Source organism: Saccopteryx leptura, chromosome 1, assembly GCF_036850995.1.
Source record: "Saccopteryx leptura isolate mSacLep1 chromosome 1, mSacLep1_pri_phased_curated, whole genome shotgun sequence".
In the NCBI taxonomy this organism is placed as follows: Eukaryota; Metazoa; Chordata; class Mammalia; order Chiroptera; family Emballonuridae; genus Saccopteryx; species Saccopteryx leptura.
Window position 1 is genome coordinate 99,958,614 of NC_089503.1, and position 21,397 is coordinate 99,980,010.

At 49.7% G+C, this 21,397-nt stretch overlaps 1 protein-coding gene and 1 pseudogene across 3 annotated transcripts in view; one reads left to right on the top strand and one right to left on the bottom strand.

Moving 5' to 3' along the window:
• The window catches only part of DSCAML1 (DS cell adhesion molecule like 1), a 380,712-nt gene that overhangs the window by 306,144 nt on the left and 53,171 nt on the right, over positions 1-21,397 (top strand). For all 3 annotated transcript variants that reach the window (XM_066372545.1, XM_066372542.1, XM_066372552.1), the window contains 5 exons: positions 3,693-3,892; positions 4,393-4,489; positions 5,051-5,179; positions 15,638-15,805; positions 16,965-17,035. In XM_066372545.1, coding sequence (XP_066228642.1) covers positions 3,693-3,892; positions 4,393-4,489; positions 5,051-5,179; positions 15,638-15,805; positions 16,965-17,035 — 665 coding nt within the window. The remainder of the gene's footprint in view (positions 1-3,692; positions 3,893-4,392; positions 4,490-5,050; positions 5,180-15,637; positions 15,806-16,964; positions 17,036-21,397) is intronic.
• Positions 1,880-2,006, bottom strand: LOC136390161 (U4 spliceosomal RNA; annotated as a pseudogene).

The window sequence follows — 21,397 nt, forward strand, 5'->3', positions numbered from 1 at the left end:
CAACGTCTTAAGGTGTACATGGATTTATCCGATGCTTCTCTTTGAACAGAAGAGCATGAGAGCCTCAGATGGGAATGGTTTCCTTGAGCAGCTGCTATGATCTACAGACACTGTCTGCCCCATCACCACTCTCTGGGGTAGATAAGCTACGTCTTCATATCACACGTGCTGAATCCGAGGCTTGAGGGAGTTGTGTAAACTGTGTTGAAGGCCACATAGATGGTAGAGACATAAAAGTAGAGCCCAGGCCTGCCTGGCCCCAAGCCCTTCCGGCTGGGGCGGGGGGACACAGAAGCAGCCCCTCTTCATAGATGGGCTTCCCTGAACTTGCCTTGCGCTGTAGGGCCAGGAGGGGGCATCGGATTGTGCTGCCTGGTGCGCATTGGTATAACAAGCAACCAGCTGGCAAAAGGGCAAAGAGAACCCACCCCGGCCCAGGGGTGGCCACTAGGGGCAGTGGACCAAGGGGGCTTTGAGGCCTGTCCAGGATCCCTGGACACCCTGTCGTCCCTGGTTCTCCTGTGCTAGCTCTTGGAACAAACCTGATTGGGAAGAAAAACTCCCCGAGGTGGGACTGACATATATCGACATGCAGGTTGTGAACTGCTCAAAGGTACATCATTTAAGGGACACATAGAATCTAAAACCTAGTCCCTGTTCCTCAGGCCAAGCCATGGCTCCTGACACCAGGCTTTGCCCAGCCAGAGGGTGCCTTTATCATTCACACGCAAGCCCCAGAGAGGCTGGCACAGCCCTGCCTGGAGAGCCGGACAAGGGTGTGTTGTCAGCTTCTCCTGCTAGTGCAGAGCCTTGAAGTCCTCCTACCAAAAAATACTTCCTTTCTCTCCCTTCCTCAGACTCTGACCTGCGCTGAGGCTTGACCTTCCTCCTCATCCCCTTTTATATACACACGCACCCCTCACACCTGCCTCTACAGGAGCATCCCCCGGCTCCTCTGTGCCTTCCACCTCTCAGGAGCAAGACCCCTTCCCCCAGGAAGACCTCAGGGCTCTGTCTGCCCAGGGGTTCCCGGCCCCCCTCTCTGACCATTCACTGTGGGAAGAGTAGAGACAGCCCCCTGCTTCTCCCCTCCACCCCCCAACATTTCAATCCTCCAGTGAAAAATGGAGGCATCTGCAATGCAAAACCCGACTTGTTGATGTAAAATCTTACTCTATATTCCACCCAGGTTTATACGAGTGAATTATGCAAATCTTTGATGGAAAAATATTCCTGCGCACATCCTTGAGAGTGTAAAACCTTAGTCAATAATTCATACGTGGATGTCTCTGACTGCAGGCTTTTTCTTCATTATAACTCGCACCTCGTTATTTGTCTTCCACATTTTATTGTATATTCTGGTGTAATGCCATGCATTATAAAATTTATCTGCTTCATTCTTTGATGAGCTAGGGTTGGGGCATGTGCTGGGATGCTGGGGCCGAGGCCGGGGGCCCTTCAGACCAAGTCCCACGTGACAGAAGGCAGAGGAGAGTAGTGGCTGCTATCCAGTGTGACTTCAGGGACCCCAGAAACTACCCTTCACCCCCCATGCCTGTTCCAAATGTCTCCGCATCCATTCACCGGCATCTCGGGTCACACCACTACAGCCCCATGGCTTCCTGCCTTTCTCCAAAGGCTTATTTATCCTTCGAAATCAGATGATTCTGTAAAGTTTGCTGGGAAGAATGTTTTCTGAGTCCAAAACTAGAGGAGAAAGAGATCCTGAGGACACTGGGGGCAGGGGGTGCGTCAAGAAAGGGGAGACCACTGAAGGGGAGCTGGGACTCGGTGCTCCAGAGGGAGGTTCTTGTGGAGAGAGAGAACTCGGGGCGCCCCTGGCATGTTCACCCGGGCAGGACAGTGATGGGGGTGCGGGGAGCTGGGTCTCTGCAGAACTCAGTGTGAAGAAGGGTGCTTCCCACAATGGGCTGTGATTCTTCAATTAGCAATGCCCATGTCTCGGATAAACCTCATTGGTTACGATACTGCCACTGCACAAAGCCAAAAAGTGCCTGATTCTTGCCATCACCACAGCCATTCCTGGTTTGTGTCCCCCAGCATGGCTAATGGGCACTCCTCCAGGACGAGGACCGCTAGACACCTGTCCTCTGAGAGGCAAGTTTGCCTGGGAAGGCGGTGAGGAGAATACCAGGCAGGACAGGCCTCCAGACGCAGCAGACCACGTCTCTTTCCAGGACCTGCACATTGCTGCCCAGAGCTTTGCTCCAGCAAGTCAGCTGCCCAGGCCTCTACTCTCCTCGTTTAAGTCCCGCCCTGCCGGCTGCTGTGCCTGCGTCCCAGCACAGCCCCTACCATCTAGTACTGGAACTGCTCCTTCTGTCTCTGTTGTCACCACTGCAGTGACATGCCTACGGTCAGGTTTGTCCTGTTCCCTGTTAGCTCCAAAACCAGCGCAAGGCCTGGCTCCTCAGAGGTGCTCGAAAAATGCTTGTAGAATAGATGAATGAAGTTTCCCAGGTCCCTCAGTAAAAGTCATTCCTCCTGATACATGCATGGAACTTGTCACACAGTTCACATCTTCATGTTGCTTGTGTAGCGGTTTCTCTCCTCCTCGCTCCTTTCTTCCCCCGGGAGGCAAGGACCCACCTCATGTGTGTGTTCCCCAGACTGGCCTAGGTGCTCGATGTGTGTTTGTTGGGTTGGATGGAGGAGAGAGGGAACAGGATCTCACTGGCAGCTGAGACTGTCTCCCTCTGCCCCACACCTCTCCCTCTCCTGGCTTGGCTCAGTCCCAGAGGGGGTCAGGACGGAGCTGTATCTTGTTGTGGCAGTAGGAGGGGTTTCCTGATGGCCAGCCAGTGCCTTGGTTGTTTTGTGGTAAATTTCTCAGGATGGCAGTGGGGGGGGCAGAGTAAGGTGGGGCGGGGGGCTGTTAGTGCTGTTTAAGGAATTCTAATCACTGCAATGCTACCCAGAGCTTTCTGCTGCGCTTGGTTGGGAAGAACAGGGGTTTCTCAGCCGTTTGGGAGGGTGACTCCACTGACTGCTGTGAAGAGAGCATGAGCCTTGAACACACAGCAGAGGCCCCGTGCTTCGGCACAGGGCCCGCAACCTGGGGTCCATGGATTTGAAGAGAGAAATCACATATTTTTCCATTAACTTCAAACTGAAATGTGATTATTTTTTTCCATTTTGAACATACACAACCAACCAGAGCAGCGACAGCAGCAGCTGTGACCACCATCGACAGATGTCTCTGCATCGCAGTGGTTGCAGAACCTCGGAACATCATCATCATCACTATTACAAAATTGTGCTGACATAACCCGGCGCCAGATCTTATTTGATAAAGAGTAATAAAGACATATATTGGTGTGTGATATACTATATCAAAAGTTTGCTTTTGAAGGTTATTAATATTTATCCAACCACACTTCAATATATCTGGTTTCCTCTGTAATTCTATGTTTGGTATGCATTTTAAAACATTCTGCAAAGGGAGTCCATGGAATGTGATAATCCTTGGTGAAGAGAGACTTCCCCAATCATGTGTAGGGAGAAGGGAAACAGGAACATGCCAATGGGGTCCCCTATATCCCCCCTCAACCTTTACTAGGCCCTCTGCGTGGGGCGGAGGTGCTCTGCAGAGAGGGCCTCTACACAGCACACACCCCTGCCCCTGCCGGGCCTCCCCCTCACGGGGGCCTCTGGCCTTCTCCCCTCCCTAGTTCCAGCCATGATCACCTCCCACCCCAACACCACCATCGCCATCAAAGGCCACGCAAAGGAGCTCAACTGCACGGCGCGGGGGGAGCGGCCCATCATCATCCGCTGGGAGAAGGGGGACACGGTCATCGACCCCGACCGAGTGATGCGGTATGCCATCACCACCAAGGACAATGGTGACGAAGTTGTCTCCACACTGAAGGTGAGCACCCACAACCCAGTCTCAGGGGGCCCGACTCAGAAAGTGGGGTCCCACAACTATTGCATCTGTATCTAATGGAGGTAAATGGAAAGCCTTGGGAGCCCCTCCTTGCACCCCAGAAATTACCTCCCCTTTGCTAGCTACTTTGTTCTCCACCCAGCAACCCCTGCCTTAGGACCCCACAGTACCTCCTTTCTGACAACCCCCAGCCATGCTGTGTGTGGAACTCGCAACTCTCCCTTCTTCTCTGGAACCCCTGGCTCCATCCTCCCTCCTAGACCCCCCAGCTCCTCCCTGCATGGGCTTTTTCACGCTTCCGCTCTTGGAACTGTCTGGGAAGAGGAACCCTTGACAAAACCCTGCAGTGGGTCTTCTCCCAGCAGAACTTGACTTTGCTGATGCCCACTACACCGAGCCCCCTTCAGCAGGACAACTCTAAAAGGCTCTCTCCGTTTCCTCCCTGCCTCCCTGTGCTCCTTCCTCTTCTGGCCACTTCCCAGCTCAAGCCCGCTGACCGTGGGGACTCTGTGTTCTTCAGCTGCCACGCCATCAACTCCTATGGGGAGGACCGTGGCTTGATCCAGCTCACAGTGCAAGGTACCCTCACCTGCTCCACCACCCCAGCCCCTTCCCGGCGACACAGGTGCCCACTGCTAACTCCACCTCGAGAGCAGGGGTATTGCCCACACCACAGTGGAGGATGATAAGAAATGCCCTCTGAGGAAGGGCCTCCCTAGCCCTTCCCTGCCCAGAGTACAGGAGAGGAGCCCTTCCAGGCACACTTCAGACAGCAAGGTTTGCAGAAGTGCAGGGGCCTGGAAGACCAGGAGAGGGGGAGTCAAGCTGGGAAAAGTTGGAGGTTCTGCGTGGAGGACAAACAGGCCACCATCCAGGAGTCCCTCCAACAAGGCCTTCCTCCTCCCACACAAAGAACTAGAGGGGAACAAACCAAGAGACAAGTAGGGGTCCCCCTCTGCCTGAGCCCTACTGCCAGGCCTCTCCTAGTCTCACCTTGTCCAAACCCCAGGGTTCTAGGGCCCTTGGGCAGACGTCAACACCCAGGGGTACAGCAGAACCCTGGTCATCCCTGGTGGTAAACAGGAGGCCAATCTCTCTGCTGCTATACTCACTTCTGCTCCCTCCCCTGCCACACCCCAGAACCCCCTGACCCCCCAGAGCTGGAGATCCGGGAGGTGAAGGCCCGGAGCATGAACCTGCGCTGGACCCAGCGATTTGATGGAAACAGCATCATCACGGGCTTCGACATTGAATACAAGAACAAGTCAGGTACACTGAGCGCGGGCCCACCGTGGGCCCTATGCCGCCTGCCCTGCCTGGGCCCCTCTGGTGGGGCAGTGCCAGGGTCTCAGAGCTGCCTGAGGCAGACATACCGTCATTCACCAGTACACAAACCCCTGTGGCTTCCAAAAGGAGGAAAACTGGCTGGACTAGGAACCTTGGGGAGTAGACAGAGGGACCCCAGTTAATGGGGAAGAAGTGCTGTCCACTTTCCAGTGCTGTCTGATTGGTCTGGTTTAAAGCGATTCAGAGTCCCTGAGCCTGGGACTGTGGACGTATCTGTGGAGTCAGGGACATCACAGGTTTGACAGGGTCATCTGGGCACTCCTGGTCGGGGTGATGGGGTGACTAGGGAATAGACAGCTGTTCTTTGCCAAGAATGGGTCAGGCTGATGGAGGGCGGGAGTCCCTGCGAGAGGTTAGATCTAAGTTTCCTCTGCTAGAAACCCTTCCCGGTGCCTCCCCTAGGGCCCACGCTAGCGCCTGTGAGGCTGCCCGCCACTGGGAAACCCTGTGGGACAGGTTGAACAATGGCCCGGGGTCTCGAGGGAAACAGGATGAGGGGCATGGTCAGGTAGAGGGGGCCTCAGACGGCCAGACTGCCCCTTTCTAACTGAAACACAATGTGGCGCCCCGAAAGGGAACCGAGCCAGAACTGAGGCTGAGGTGTTTGTGCTGTATCTGTGTGACCGCCCCTGGGTGGGCTGCGGGACGTGGGAAGCTGGGGGTGGGTGGCCTTGGGAGGACACACGGTGGTTCCAAGGCAGAGTGAGAAGAAAGCACAAGTCTCACTCCGGATCCCCCTTGTACCTGTGGAACTCATTACCGTGCGTTTGTATAAGCTACTCAAAATCATTTTAAAATAAAACAACCAGGAGTGTGGAGAACTCAGCCCACCCTCCACCCTCCTTCCTCTGCCAACTCCAACTCAGTTTTGGGGTCTTAGACGAGATCCAAGGTTTCGTCGTCCTCCCCAAGCCTTCCAGACTTCTCTTGTCTTCCCTAGCACAGCACACGGTCTGGGGATTGTCCTCGCCTCCAAAGTGTCCTAACCCTCATCTAGCTGGTTTCCCAGCACTTAGCACAGCAGCGTCATGCAGTGATGCCCCACGAGTGGTTGCTGAGTGAGTGTAAGTCAGAGAGGCCTGCGGTCAGCTCTGGAGAAGCAGCTCTGTCTGGGCACTGGGCGGTCGTCTCTGGTACAGTTTTCTACAGGGACAAGCCCCGCCCTCAGAAGCTCAAGTTGGGGAGAAGAGTTGGGTTGCAGCCAGCCACCCAGGAGTTCACCCTGAGTGCAAGGGTGGGGCACTGCAGAGGGAAGGGGGCTGTCCCTGACAGGGGCTGTTGGAGAAGCATCTCTCCAATCCTGTAGAGGCTGCACTGAGCTGGGTCCTGAAGACTGAGAAGTAAGGGGCCTAGATTCGGGGGGAAGGGGAGGGCAGAGCATGATGCAGTCCCGGAGAGGCCTGGCCAGGGTTCGCAGACCCGCTTCCTGGGCAATGAGACTGACAAGTGCTCCAGGGCCAGGCTGGGGCGGAGCCTCCGGGCTGGCCTTTACTCTGTTGGGGAAGGTCATTGAGAGCCACTGACCGTGGCTGAGCTCCCAGAGAGGGAGTAGAGCAACATGGCGCCATGGAGAGATTTCTTTGGCACCTGTGGGAAGAAAGGCGTTTAGGAGGTGAGCACGGGCTGCTGCAGCCCTGCCGCTGGGGCCAGGTGATGAGCAGCAGGGCCTCAGCGCAGACACTGGCTGGGCATGAGCTGCCCAGAGCCAGGCAGGAAGCGACGAGTCCATGTGCAGGTCCACATGTCTGTGTGGCAGTCCACGCCGTCTCCCTGCCCCCTGCCCGGCTAGTACAACTGGAGAGGCTCTGCTCACATGGGGGTGGGCAGCGGACGCCTGGGCTGTCACTTGCACCCCTCGCCCACTGTTCTTTGTAACAGCCTCCCTGCCCTCCTCCCCTCTGCTGCTCGGTTGCCTGCTTCCCCTCCACTGTCCGCTCTCTAACGTGCAGAACCTCTCCTGGGGCACCACTCATCAGTGCAAAGCTGCGAACATCACACCTCTGGAAGGTGGGATTTTAGAGCAAGTTCACATCTTCCTGCACCCCTCTGGCTCCTGGGCCTAAGAAGGACTGTTCTACCAGACCCAGACGGGGGATTCCAGGAAGGCTGGCAGGGTAGAAGGAGAGGTAATGAAAACTCAACTTCAAACTCTCCCTTCAACAGGGACTTTGTACCTGTGAAAAAATAAATCACAGGATCAGGAGCACAGAGAGGCTGGCTGGCCCTGTCCCCTGCCTTTGAGTAGGACTGCTCCAGACTACCCACTCACAAGGACATCTGTCCCAACATTTAGGAAAAAGGGTTCTGTGAGAACCACAGGGCTACCACTGGAGTCAGTCAGAGGCCAGGAGCACAGCTTCCTCTCAGAGAAGCTGGGAAAGCTCGTGCCTGCCTTGTGGGATAGTTTTTTGAATTAAAGACAGCATCTAGCCCTGGCCGGTTGGCTCAGTGGTAGAGCGTCAGCCTGGCGTGTAGAAGTCCCGGGTTCGATTCCCGGCCAGGGCACACAGGAGAGGCGCCCATCTGCTTCTCCACCCCTCCCCTTCTCCTTCCTCTCTGTCTCTCTCTTCCCCTCCAGCAGCGGAGGCTCCATTGGAGCAAAGATGGCCCCGGGCGCTGGGGATGGCTCCTTGGCCTCTGCCCCAGGCACTAGAGTGGCTCTGGTCGCGGCAGAGCGACGCCCCCTGGTGGGCGTGCCGGGTGGATCCCGGTCGGGCGCATGCGGGAGTCTGTCTGACTGTCTCTCCCCGTTTCCAGCTTCAGAAAAATACAAAAATAAATAAAAATAAAGACAGCATCTAGCACAGAGCTATAGTAAACTATTAATAAACACAAACTCCTCTCCCCTTTCTAACTGAAACACATCATGTGGCAATTTATGTCCTATGGGACTTGCAGGCTGAAATACACATGTCTGTCTGTCAGCAACATGTACTGAGTGTCAGTCGTCTTTTGCAGAGTCATGCAAGAGCCCTGTGGTAGGAAAGGAAAGGAAATAGGAGGCACTGTGTTGTCCTGGGAGCTTACGGTGTGGCTGGGGTGAGAGCAAACACCGCACACACATGCATGCCTGTGCTTCCAGAACTGCTACCAAGTGCTCTGCAATCCCAGATTACATGTCACAAACTGTATTACAGGAGAACTGAGAAGGGCAGCCTAGGGAACAGATGGGTGACTCAAGGGAAGGAAGGAGATGTGCACGTGTGCAGGTGTGCCTATGTGCATCTGAGTAGACCTTCTTCCTGCATGCGGAATAGTGAAACAAAAACCATTGTCAGCCTGACTGTGGTGGCACAGTGGATATGGTATCAGCTTGGGACACTGAGGTCCCAAGTTCAAAACCCTGAGGTTGGCAGCTTCAGCATGGGCTCATCTGGCCTGAGCACAGACTTGCCAGCTTAAGCATAGGGTTGCTGGCTTGAGCACGGGATCATTGACATGATCCCAAGGTCTCTGGCTTGAGCCCAAGTTTACTGGCTTGAGCAAGGAGTCACTGACCCAGTGATTGAAATGCCACAACTACAAGTTGATGCTTCACACTCTCTTTCCTCCCTCCTTCTCTCTCTCCCTTCCCCCCTCTCTCTCCCTCCCTCTCTCCTTTTCTCTCTCTCTCTCTCTCTCTCTCTCTCTCAAAAATCAAATTTTTTAAAAAAAGAACCATTGTCAAAGACTGAGGTTGACCAAGTGTGAAAGCTGGCTGATCTTTAGCAAACTACCTAATGTCTTTGGGCATCTCTTTGTCTATCAAACAGAGACAACAACCTGAATTCTTCAGGAGGTTGTAAGGATTAAGTGGGTGTGAGGACTTATGTGGAAATTCCTAGCACAAAGTTGGCACATCTTAAACCCCCAGAGTCCCCCATCCCGTGCCTCTACGCTCCCTTTCTCTCTTCCTCCTGCCCCAGACCACACCAACTCCTTTCTTTGCCCCAACCGTGCCTTTTCCAGCTTTTCTGTCATGTTGCTCATTGTGCTAATTTTCCATGGGAAATTACCAAATCTGCCCTTTCTAAACCATCCGCTCATGCTGACTTCTCCTAGCCCCAGGCAACAGAGTAATAATACATGAATGCTGAATGATAAATAGCAGCATCCACACAAATCTATCAGATAGCACTGTGCAGATTTAAAAATGCAGATACTACATTTTGCCCCTGTTCCCCAAACAAGGAGCAGGAGTGGGTTCTTTGAGGACAGCCCTGCAAACCCAGAAGGCAGCCTCATTACACCAGCCATCGGCCACCACAGGGTGAGCCAGCTTGGTGTGACATGGCATTCCATGTGAGCAGGAGTGTAGCTGTGAGAGGGACTGGGGACTGGTGTGGGATGCTGTGAGCAGTCGTGCAACCCAGGGAACCTGTTCTCAGAGCTGCGGAGAGAATGCCACAGGGGGCTCAGAACCATGCTGCGAGGAAGAAATCAGAGACGCAGAATAGATTTGTTTCCCGAGCACAGGCAGCTGAATGCTCCAGATGTGGCTTTGGTCCATGCTGCACCCCCTCCACAGAGAATATGTCTCCTGAAAAAACAAAGGCTCCATCCCCCTCCAGTAAGCAGCCCACAGAGTAGAAGGCATTGACATCTCCCCAGCCGCTGCCTTGTTTTTTAAAAAGAATATTTTGCATCATAAACCCTTTGATGAAGAAAGGGAAAGAGAGCCCTTAATGAAATATGTTAATCTGGGTAAGCCAGGCTCATATGAAAGGGAATATTAAAAGAGACAATATTCGCCAAGGCCAGCTCAGTACTCTGAGATAGCTGCAAAGGAAGGGGAAGAAAATAGGGTCCCTGATTTCAGCTATTCAGAGTCAGAGAGATGGCAGTGATCAAGTTTGGAAAATCAGCCAGAGGCCTTTCGCTGTGGCTCTGTTGCATTAGCCTGGAAGGGATGTAGAGAGGGAGCTGTTCTGTGCCAATATTAAAGATGATTTGGGAACGAGAGGTGAACCCCACCTGCAAAGGAGTGGCGAAAGCCAGAGAAAAGGGGATCACTCTCTAGGACACCCCCTTTCCCAACCTTCCTATGATTGGCAGCTGTGGAAGGCAAGGGAGGGAAAGGCAAAGGATATTTCTTGTGACTACAAATACAGAGAAATTCCAAGCCCAACGTAGAAAATAAAAAAGAGGCTCTGATCTAAAACTAATAATGGGTTTTAAGTGCCCAACATATGCCCAGCTGGGGAGACATGCATGTATTTTAAACATGGCTCTTGCCTTCAGGGAGCTTAGGATCACCTTAGGCAATTGCCTCACCGTGAGCAGCCCTCAAAGAAAGATACTGTGCAATGAAGAGGGGCTCAAATGTTGCAAGAGAGCAGAGAAGAGTGATGGAAGATGAGGCTGAGAAGTTGTGCCCAAGCCAGATGCTGCAGGGCCTGGGTCATATTTAAAATGTTTGTCTTGGGCTTCCAGTCAAGATAGTGGCATAGGTTAACACAGAACTCAGAACCCTCTACAACCATTACAGCTATACTACAGAACAACTGTCATTTAGAACTGCCTGAGATCTAGTTGAACAGAAGTGCTACAACTAAATGAAGAAGCCACAAGACTGGTAGGAAGGGTGGAGACACAGAATTAGCTGGTCCCACACCCACACATTGCAGTGAAAAGTCAGGAGGGATACCTCAGCTGCAGATGTCCCCCATGAGGAGCAAGGGAGTCCCAGCCCCACACCAAGTCCTCCAGCCCAGAGTTCCAGTACTGCTAAGAGAAGTCCCTGTAACTCTGGCTATAAAAAACAGTGGAGACTGTGGCTGAGTGAGACTGAGGACTGCTGGAGTCTTTGGCATTCCTCTCAAAGGGCTTACATGCATGGACCTACCTGGACTCACTTGCTCTGAGCTCCAGCACTGGGGCAGCAACTCAAAAGGAACCAGAAACATATGAAAGGGACTGAATTGTTTGACGTCAGAGTGAGAGCTGGAGGGGCAACTTTCTCTCAGACAGATGTGCTGGGAGAGGCCATTGTTCCGTTGCCGAGTCCTCCCCCCACAGAGCCGGCAGGTGGGTGCCACATCTGAGTCACCATCAACCTGGCAGAAGGGAATCAGCAGTAGAGTAGATGAAGCAGAGGATCGACTCAACAATTTGTAAGATAAAAAAAAGCAGAAAACATTCAATCAGAGCATCAAAAAGAAATAAATAATCCAAATAAAAAATAAGAATAGTGTAAGGAGCCTCTGGGACAACTTCAAGTATACCAACATCACATCATGGGGCTGCTGGAAAAAGAAGTGAGAGCAAGAAATTGCAAATCTATCTGAAAAAAGAATAGTGACAGAAAGCTTTCTTAACCTTGTGGAGGAAATAGACGCACAAGTCCAGGAAGCAGAGCGATGAACTCTAACAAGATGAACCCAAACAGGCCCACAAACCACATCATAATTAAAATGCCAAAGGTTAAAGACAAAAGAGAAAATCTTAAAAGCAGCAAGAGAAAAACAGTTAATTACCTACAAGGGAGCTCCCATGAGACTGTCAGCTTATTTCTCAATAAAAATTGTACAGGGTACAAGAGATTGGCACTAAATATTCAAAGTGATGAAATGCAAGGACCTACCACCAAATTTACTCTACCCAGCAAAGCTATCACTTAAAATTAAAGGAGAATAAGGAGCTTCCTAGACAAGAAGAAGCTAAAGGAATTTATCACCACCAAACCAGTATTATATGAAATGTTAAAGGGTCTACTTTATGAAGAAGAAGGGAGGAAAAGATTTAAAATATGAATAATAAAATGGTAGTAAATGCATATTTATCAATAATTCCTTTAAATGCAAATAGATTAAATGTTCCAATCAAAAGACATATGGTGACTAGATGAATAACAAATCAAGACCTCTCTGTAAGAGACTCACTTCAGTTGGAAAGATTTACACAGCCTTGGCCAGTTGGCTCAGTGGTAAAGCATCAGCCCAGCATGTGGAAGTCCTGGGTTTGATTCCCTGTCAGGGCACACAGGAGAAGCACCCATCTGCTTTTCCACCCCTTCACATCTCCTTTATCTATCTATCTATCTATCTATCTATCTATCTATCTATCTATCTATCTTTCTATCTCTCTCTTCTCCTCCCATAGCCATGGCTCAGTTGGAGCAAGTTGGTTCTGGGCACTGAGGATGTCTCCATGGCCTTGCCCCAGGCACTAAGATAACTTGGTTGTCAAGCAATGGAGCAACAGCCCCGAAGGGAAGAGCATTGCCTCATAGGGAGCTTGCCAGATTGATCCCAGTCAGGGCACATGCAGGAATCTCTCTCTCTGCCTCCCCACTTTTCACTTAAGAAAATTTAAAAATAAAAAAAAGACAGACTGAAAATAAAGGGATAGAAAAAGATATTTCATGAAAATTGAAACAAAAAAGGAGGTGGGTTAGCAATACTTATACCAGACAAAATAAACTTTAAAACAGAGGTTATAAGAGGAGCCAAAGAAATACCCAGCAATTCTGCTTCTGAGTATTTATCTATAGAAACCCCAAAACACTAAATTTAAAAAGTATATGCACCCCTATGGTCACTGCATTATTTACAATAGCCAAGATATGGAAGCAACCTAATCAATAGATTAAATTGTATTCACTAGGATGTTATTTCCCTGGTCCAAGTGATAGATGGCAGTGGTTTGGCCTGGAGTAAGGGTGGAGATGGAGAAGGGGAGAGATTTAAGAGCTACATAGGACACAACAGTTATAGGACTTAATGGGCAGGGAGAGAAAGAGAATAGTCAAGAATGACACCTAAGTTTCTGGCATTACAGGAGACAGGGAACCCAGGAAGGCAGTGGGTTTACAAGGTGTATGGTCTGTCTTAGACATGTTGAGTGTGAGGCTATTAGGGTCTGAAGTTCAAAGGAGCGATTCAGGCTGGTATAGAAAACCTCTGGGCTTTCTGTATAGATGGAAACGGCAGGCATGGGTACGATGTGTATGGAGTGAGAAGAAGAGGCATAGGATGAACCCTTGCAGAGCCAACTGTCAATGGTAGGGTAGAGAAGAGGCACCTGCAAGCAGACAGCAAAGAAATGACCCAAGAGATAAGAGAAAAGCCAGAGGATGTTTACCAGGGAACCCAAGGGAAGAGTTTTTCAAGAAGGGAGAGATCCAAGTGTTGGACACACCTGACAGGCCAAGTGAGGGATTAGGCTTGGTGACATGAGGGTCATCCATACCGTGGGTTAATGGTGCTAATGTCACTGGAGAGTGAGGAGTGGGTGGTGAATGTGTACATTGCCCAGCACACACACCTAGCACATCACGGTGCTTGGTCAAAATTAGCACTGCTTTCCTCAGCGCAGTGTGTCCAGACACATCATGTGGGTCTCCTCCCTTTGCCTGCACTCATCAAATATGAACACCCTGACTTGTGATCACTGCTTCTCTCATACAAACACAGCCTATCAAGTATGGTGTGTGAGCTGGTACCAGTTCCCAGGATGCCACCGAGGGAAGCTGATACCTGCCTCCATGTTGCTAGCCCATTTCCTCACGTTAGCCTACATACTTGTGATTCTGGCTGAACCTGCCAGCCACAGAGTAGACTCTCCTGGTGGTTGGGGTGTTTTAAAAGATAGGAACAAGCCCTGGCCAGTTGACTCAGTGGTAGAGCGTTGGCCTGGCGTGCAGAAGTCCTGGGTTCGATTTCCGGCCAGGGCACACAGGAGAAGCGCCCATCTGCTTCTCCACCCCTCCCCCTCTCCTTCCTCTCTGTCTCTCTCTTCCCCTCCCACAGCCGAGGCTCCACTGGAGCAAAGATGGCCCGGGTGCTGGGGATGGCTCCTCGGCCTCTGCCCCAGGCTCTAGAGTGGCTCTGGTAGCAACAGAGTGACGCCCCGGAGGGGCAGAGCATTGCCCCCTGGTGGGCGTGCTGGGTGGATCCCAGTCGGGCGCATGTGGGAGTCTGTCTGACTGTCTCTCCCCGTTTCCGGCTTCAGAAAAATACAGAAAAAAAAAAAAAAAGAAAAAGATAAGAACAAAATGTGCTTCTGAGCATCAGCAGCCTGCCATTTGTGACTTTTGGCTTGGGAAACCAAAGAATTACATGCAAAGCTTCCTATGGGTAGCTGGTCCAGTGCCCTCCACAGATGCCCAGCATGCACAGCTAAAAGTGGTATTTTGAAAAAAAACATTAAGACCTCGATTAACCAGAGGTGACTGATTCTCCTGATTTATCAGGCATTAGCTTAAAAAAAATACTCTAAAAATCTTTCTAGAATGTGCTAGCTTTTCTTTTCTGATTTAGGGATTAAGCTATAGTGAATACAATTTAATCTTTTCTACTGAGAATTTTCGGCATCCTCTCCTGTGGATGTACAAGGCATGGAAAATTGGACTGAATGAGGACATCAGGAGAGACCTGGGAAGGTTTTAAAGCCCTACTATCAGCTCTGTCTTTGCACTGTCTTTTTTTTTTCTTCTTCTTCTTCTTTTCTTTTCTAAGTGAAGCGCCAATAAAGTAATCTCATTATGAACGCCGGGCTTGGAAGGTCCTAGCTGAGGCATTGCTGTAACTGCAACCCCTTCCCATTTTTCTCTGGAATTCCCAGTAGGTGCACAGCAAAATGACTGCATTCCTCTGGAGACACGGGGTATGCGGTCAGTGTCCCTGGCTTTTACCTGGTATTCTTCACATTCCAGTTGTGCTAAACATGAACCCTGGAATGGGCCATGAGTCCCCCTCCCCCTCCCAGAGAAGTCGGGGACATGCTAATCCTTTTGTTGGCTTGATCCTAAAGGCTCAGAGACCATGCTCCTGCTGGTGAGAAAGAGGTTGGGGTTAGACTGTGCGTTCTGGCACTGGGTCTGTCTCCCTGACAGACAAGGTCACACCCAAAGCCACCCTCAAACATGTGCACAAGGGAAAGATGTACAGAGCGTAGAGAGAGGAGAAAGAGAGAGAGTATTTGGCTTCCCCTTTGCACTGGGACAACAGGGAGTGGTGGATGGGGTCTCTCGCTGTTTAAACAGGCCACTGATGTGTGGTGTGAGAGACCAGTAAGGAGGGCTCTGGCCAGTCAGACTCTAAGAGACAGCAAGCATATGGTGATCTTGAAAGGGACCTTGGGAAACATCTCGTCTGACTCCCATCTGAGGTTTGAGCTCACAAGCTGTCCCAGGGCAGAGGAGGGCTAGGGTTCCTGACTCTCCAACCAGTGCATTTGCTGCGCACGTCCTCAGGCATTCCTTGGTCTCTCTGAGCTTCATGGAACAGAGCCCTTTCACTCTCTGTAAAGTTAAGGCACCCGTGCCCTCTCACTGCAGTCTGTGTGGGCTGGACCTCTTCTGAGCATCAAGCTTGAGATTGGGATGTGTTGATGCTTGAAGCCAGGGAGGGGCTTTGGAGTTTGCCTGGTTGTGGTCTGAAATGGGTGTTCTCTCTGCAGATTCCTGGGACTTCAAGCAGTCCACACGCAACATCTCCCCCACCATCAACCAGGCCAACATCGTGGACTTGCACCCAGCATCTGTGTACAGCATCCGCATGTACTCCTTCAACAAGATTGGCCGCAGTGAGCCGAGCAAAGAGCTCACCATCAGCACCGAGGAGGCTGGTGAGCACCGCACCCTGCTGCCCGTGCCCTTGGCCTCGGGGAGCAGGGCCTTCTGGGGCCTCACAGCCACCCACTGGGCTTGCAGTTAGGAGAGAGGGGACAAGATCCCAAGATGTTTGTTCGTGTCTGCCTCTGGATCTTTTGAGGCTCTTCTGCTTGGCCTTTCCAGATGGGGTTCCAGAGATGCTGGGCTTCTGGGAGCTGTCCATGGTAATGCCACATTCCCTGCTCCCTCCCAGCCCCAGTCCGTCTGGAAAGACAGATGCTAGATCTGCAAAGGGTGGGGTACTAGTGAATTGTTCTCCGTGACCTTTGTCATGGAGTTTTCCTGATAGTTTAAAAACAATCTCTGTTGCAATATTCTCTTTATATGTGTGTGTATACAGTTTTACAAATAACAGTAAAGTGAAAACTAGAATAACCAATACACATTCTCAATCACCAGCATGCCAGAGGTTCTCCCTATGCCCCTTCCCAATCATGACTCCATCCCTCTTCTTAAAGTAACCAATATCTTAACTTTTTTGCTTTTCTTTGTATGTTGTCAACACAATGAATGTACACATAAACAATATAGTTTAGATTCGCCTGTTTTCTAACATAATGTATTCATGAAATCATTGTCTATATATTCTTGTGTTTCTTCCCTGTGTTGATCAAAGTGTTTGTGAGCTCTGTGTCTACAGTGCGGCTGATCATTTGTGCATCTTCAGGGCTGCATGGTATTCCATTGCATGACTGCACCACAGTCCGTTTGTCCACTTCACTGCAGACAGACATTTGTTGTTTATAGTTTAGAGATATGGGCATTTGTGTACTTGTATGCTGGTACACAGGTTTGTGCATTTCTCTAGGGGACATGAGCAGTTGTAGAATTATAACATCATCAGATGTGCATAAGTGTGTAAGAGTTCTTGCCACTACACACACTTGCCTATACTTCGTACTATCAAACATCTTTTAAATTATGAAGAATGAAGAAGAAAAGTGAACCCTATAATCATTACAGGAGCTCACATAGAGCCCTCAGCTTCTGTAGATGAGCATTTCCTCTCTCCCTAGTGGTCCTCTAGCTCAGGAGGAGAGGAGTGAGAACACAGGACCCTCTCTTCTTTCAAGATTTAACTCATAATATTATTCTTCTTCTTACCTCTGCCAGCTCCTGATGGGCCCCCCATGGATGTCACCTTGCAGCCAGTGACCTCACAGAGTATTCAAGTGACCTGGAAGGTAAGTGAGGCTGAAGGTCTCTCCCCTGGAATGCTTCCTTGCCTCCTCCCTCCTCAGCCCAGGGCTGAAATCCCAGCAGGCTAGCTAGTTCTTGTCTCTTATCATGCTCATGCCTGGTGTTTTTTTGTTTGTTTGTTTGTTTGCTTGCTTGCTTACTTGCTAAACCCAGGAAGGAAAGAGAGGGGGATACAGGAACAAGTCCCCCCACCAGCCTCCACTTCTTTCTCCTCCTCGGCTCTCTGATGGAGGCCAGTGCATGGTGTGGGTTGGAGAACTTGGCAGTGCCAAGTAGGGAAGATGATTTTTTCACCACACTGGACAGTCCTCCAAACCCCACATGTCGTAAAAATTCAGAAGTTGGGTTTAATTTTCTGCAAAGTTCTAGGGGACCCTGTGGATGATGGGAGATGACAGGACAGGGTCTTACCTCATTTCCGCCCTATGACTGGAGGACCCTCACACATGTCCCCTCACAGTGAGACCTTGGACAGGGAGCATGGCCCTTTCAGGCCTCAGTTTCCTCCTCTGTAAAATCAGGATGAAAATAACTGCCCTCCTTCCCTATGAGGGTGGGCAATCATGTATGCTACAGCCATTTCTAAGGGACAAAAACTTATAAATCTAGAGGGTGTCAGAAGAATCTGTCACTTAAGAAAAACCATAGAGAAGAGTCAACAGTTGGGCAGACAAACAGATCAGAATAACCTGTGAGAGAACAAGACGTGCTTTCCGGGGTCACTCCAGCCTTGTTGCCACATCCCGACCATAGACACAGAAGGGCTGACTTTGCTGATGACTTCTATTGAGCTTCATTTTCTAGCGTCCAACTATTTGCTTACACTAACTTCTGTGACCCTGTGTTTCTGGGGAGGTATTTTTGCTTCCATCTGTCAGAGGGGGCCATGGCAGAGAGGTGAGGTGGCTCGCCCGTGGCCATTCAAGCAGTTACCGGTGCAGGACTTAAGCACACATAGTCTGGAGCCCTGCTCAGTCTCCACACCACAACACACAGCATGGGGTTCCTGAACAGAGCACTCTTTTAGGGCCCATTTGTATTCTGCTTCTTGGGACTTACCCATCTCACCAGTGGGGTTTGTGAGATTGCCTCATCTATAGCTGGGATCAAGTGTTTAAGGTCATTTTCTGACTCTAGCTCCTGAAGGAAAAGCCTAGGTGCTTTAGTCTTCCTCCTGCACCTTTCAAAAAAGTAGACTTAACAATAGGAGAGATCCAGAAGGACTGAATGAGGTTTTCCTTAAAAAGACTGCACTCTTGTCTGTGTGTGCGTGCACAAACATGCACACACGCACGCGCACAACACGCACACACAAAACGCAGCAGGCCTGGTTCCTTCCCTCCCTAGAGAAATGACCAAGATGCAAGTGGAGCAGAGTCCTTCCAAGGAGCCAGTCCACTTCGTAATACCTGGAGCCATGGTTCCTCTCCAGATCCAGCTCTGGAATCCAGGGCTTTCCTCGGAAACTGGGGGTGAAGCCTGGAGTCCAATTCCCAAGTCTCATCTGCATCCTGGCTCGGGACCATTGCTAGGAACACTCTGAGGAAGCCGGGGGGGGGGGGTGAGTAAGTGAAGCCTGGAGTCCAATAGTCCAATTCCCAAGTCTCACCTGCATCCTGGCTCGGGACCATTGCCTAGGAACACTCTGAGGAAGCCGGGGGGGGGCGGTGAGTAAGTGTGTGAAACACTGACACTGAGCCATTTGGCTACAAAGCTCTGACCCGGAGGTCGATAAAAATTTAGAATCAGATTTATTTCTCCAAAGCCTCATAATGAAAAATAAAATTGATTAGAAAGTTAGAACTTCAGAATGAACCAGCCCATCAATAAATTTTGGGCTGACTTCTCAGGAGATTTTTTTTTAACACCAAGAAACAGATTAATGAAAAATAAAGATTCAGTTGAAAGATAAGTCACTTTATTTTAAGACTCTTTCCATGAGATGGATCGCCACTGCTTTATGACATAAATTTGCAATCAGCTCTATTGATTTCTTAATGCTTCAGAGAAATATTGTTAAGATTGATTTAAATCCTGAATGTGCCTGTTTGGGGGGTGGGGTAGCAGAGAGGAGAAAGAGAGAGAAGGAAAGAAAAAGAGAGAGGAGGCAGGGATGAAGGGAAGATCTTTCAAGACTCATATATGTGTGAACATTTATCTATGTACATAGCAGGGTATACCTGGATGCCTATCTATATGGTTTCTGCCAATATATGTTGATGTGAATGCAGGTGTGTGTCATGGTGTAGGAAGCTCTGGGTATATAGGTATGTGTGTCATTGTCTAATGATATGTATATCAGAATGTGTGTCAACATATGATAGTATATGACAGTGTGAAGACAAGGGTATCTTGAAGACATGTTTCTACCTAGAATAGATATCTTTCTGTGTGTGTGAATGCATGTAGAGATATGTGTGCAGATACAAGACCCAGATTCAGAAATTTGCCTGCTTACAAACCAGACAACAGGACTGCCCAAGTACGGAAGAAAACACTATTCAGGCTTAACAAAAAGTCAAGTCAATTAACTACACACACACACACACACATACACACACACACACACACACCTATTTCGTGAGTTCAAAACAATTATGTTAAATTAAAAACTTAATTTTATTGAGTTAGCTGTGAGCTTTAAAATGCAGCTTATTTAAAACATTCATTGAATTTAAAAAAAAACAGTGGGGCTGTTTCACTAACTTAATTGTTTTTTATCTCACTACTTCTTAGTACAATAAAAAGGTGGGCTTTTAAATTAACTTGATTGTCTCTGAAACCCTGATTCAAGCTGTTTCTGTATGCAGTGGGGCAGGTGCTCTCTCTCAATTTATAGAAGGGCAGGTCTTCTCCTTAAAGGGTCCCGTTTCTCTTGGTGGGTCTAACTGCATGTGGCAGGAGATAGGTGTGTGCATGTTTTCTTTGATGGTTCCAGATGTGTATGTTCATGGCTCCAGATGTGAGGAGATGTATTGGGATCGTGTGGTGTGTGTGTGTGTGTGTGTGTGTGTGTGTGTGTGTGTGTGTGTGTGTGTGTGTCAGGGTATACGCTTGGGGTGAGAACAGATTTCCCACTCCCAGAGTAATGCTAGTGGAGTTCCTTCCATTCGCCGGGCTGACTGGGATCAGTCCTTCACCCCTACCAGCCTTCCCACCGCATGCCCTTGCCCAGCTCTGTCCCTCCATCTAGGAGCTGCTTCAGGCCTCAGCACAGCACAGCCCTTGCCAGGATGCCAGGGGAACCAGCTGCACACTCCAAGAGGGGCTGGGCTCACATGAAAGTCAAGGACTTTGTTTTTTCACTTATAAAAAATATTGAGCAACTTCTCTGGCCCCTGTCTCCCGGACCAGAGAACCTCATCTGGGAAGCGCTGAACTAAATAAAGCTTTTGCTTATCCACAAAAATAAAATAAAATAAAAAATATCGATACCATTTTATATACACAAAACTTATCATTTCAACCCTGTTTATGTGTAGAGTTAAGAACATTCACGATGTTGTGCAACCATCACCACAGTCTATCTCCAGGACATTTTCATCTTCCCAAACAGAAACTCTATTACCATTATACAAAATAACTCCTTGTCCACCCACCCCCGGCTCCTCATAACCTCTATTCTACTTTCTGTCCCCATGAATTTGTCTATTCTCGGTACCTCATAAAAGTTGCAACATACAATATTTGTCTTTTTGTGTCTGGTTTACTTTACTTACCATAATATTTTTCAAAATTCATCCATGTTGCAGCATGTATCAGAATCGCCTCCCATTTCAAGGCTGAATAATATTTCATTGTATGGATTTACCACATTTTCTATCCATTCATCTGTTGACAGACACTTGGGTTGCTGCCACCTTTTGCCTATTGGGAATAATGTTGCTATGAACGAGGGTGTGCAGACACAGATTTGAGTCCCTGCTTTCAATTCCTTTGGATGAATACTCAGAAGTGGAATTGCTGGATCATACCATAATTCTACGTTTAACTTTCTGAGCTGAACTATTTCCCACAGTGGCTGCACCATTTTACATGCCCATCAACAGTGTGCAAGGTCTCCAATTTCTCCACATCCTTACTGGCATTTTTTCATTAAAGTCTCATAGTTGGGTTTGAAGTGGTATCTTCGCACTCTTTCTTTTTTTTTTTTTTTTTTCATTTTTCCGAAGCTGGAAACGGGGAGGCAGTCAGACAGACTCCCGCATGCACCCGACCGGGATCCACCCGGCATGCCCACCAGGGGGCGATGCTCTGCTCATCTGGGGCATCGCTCTGTTGCATCCAGAGCCATTCTAGTGCCTGAGGCAGAGGCCACAAAGCCATCCCCAGCGCCCGGGTTATCT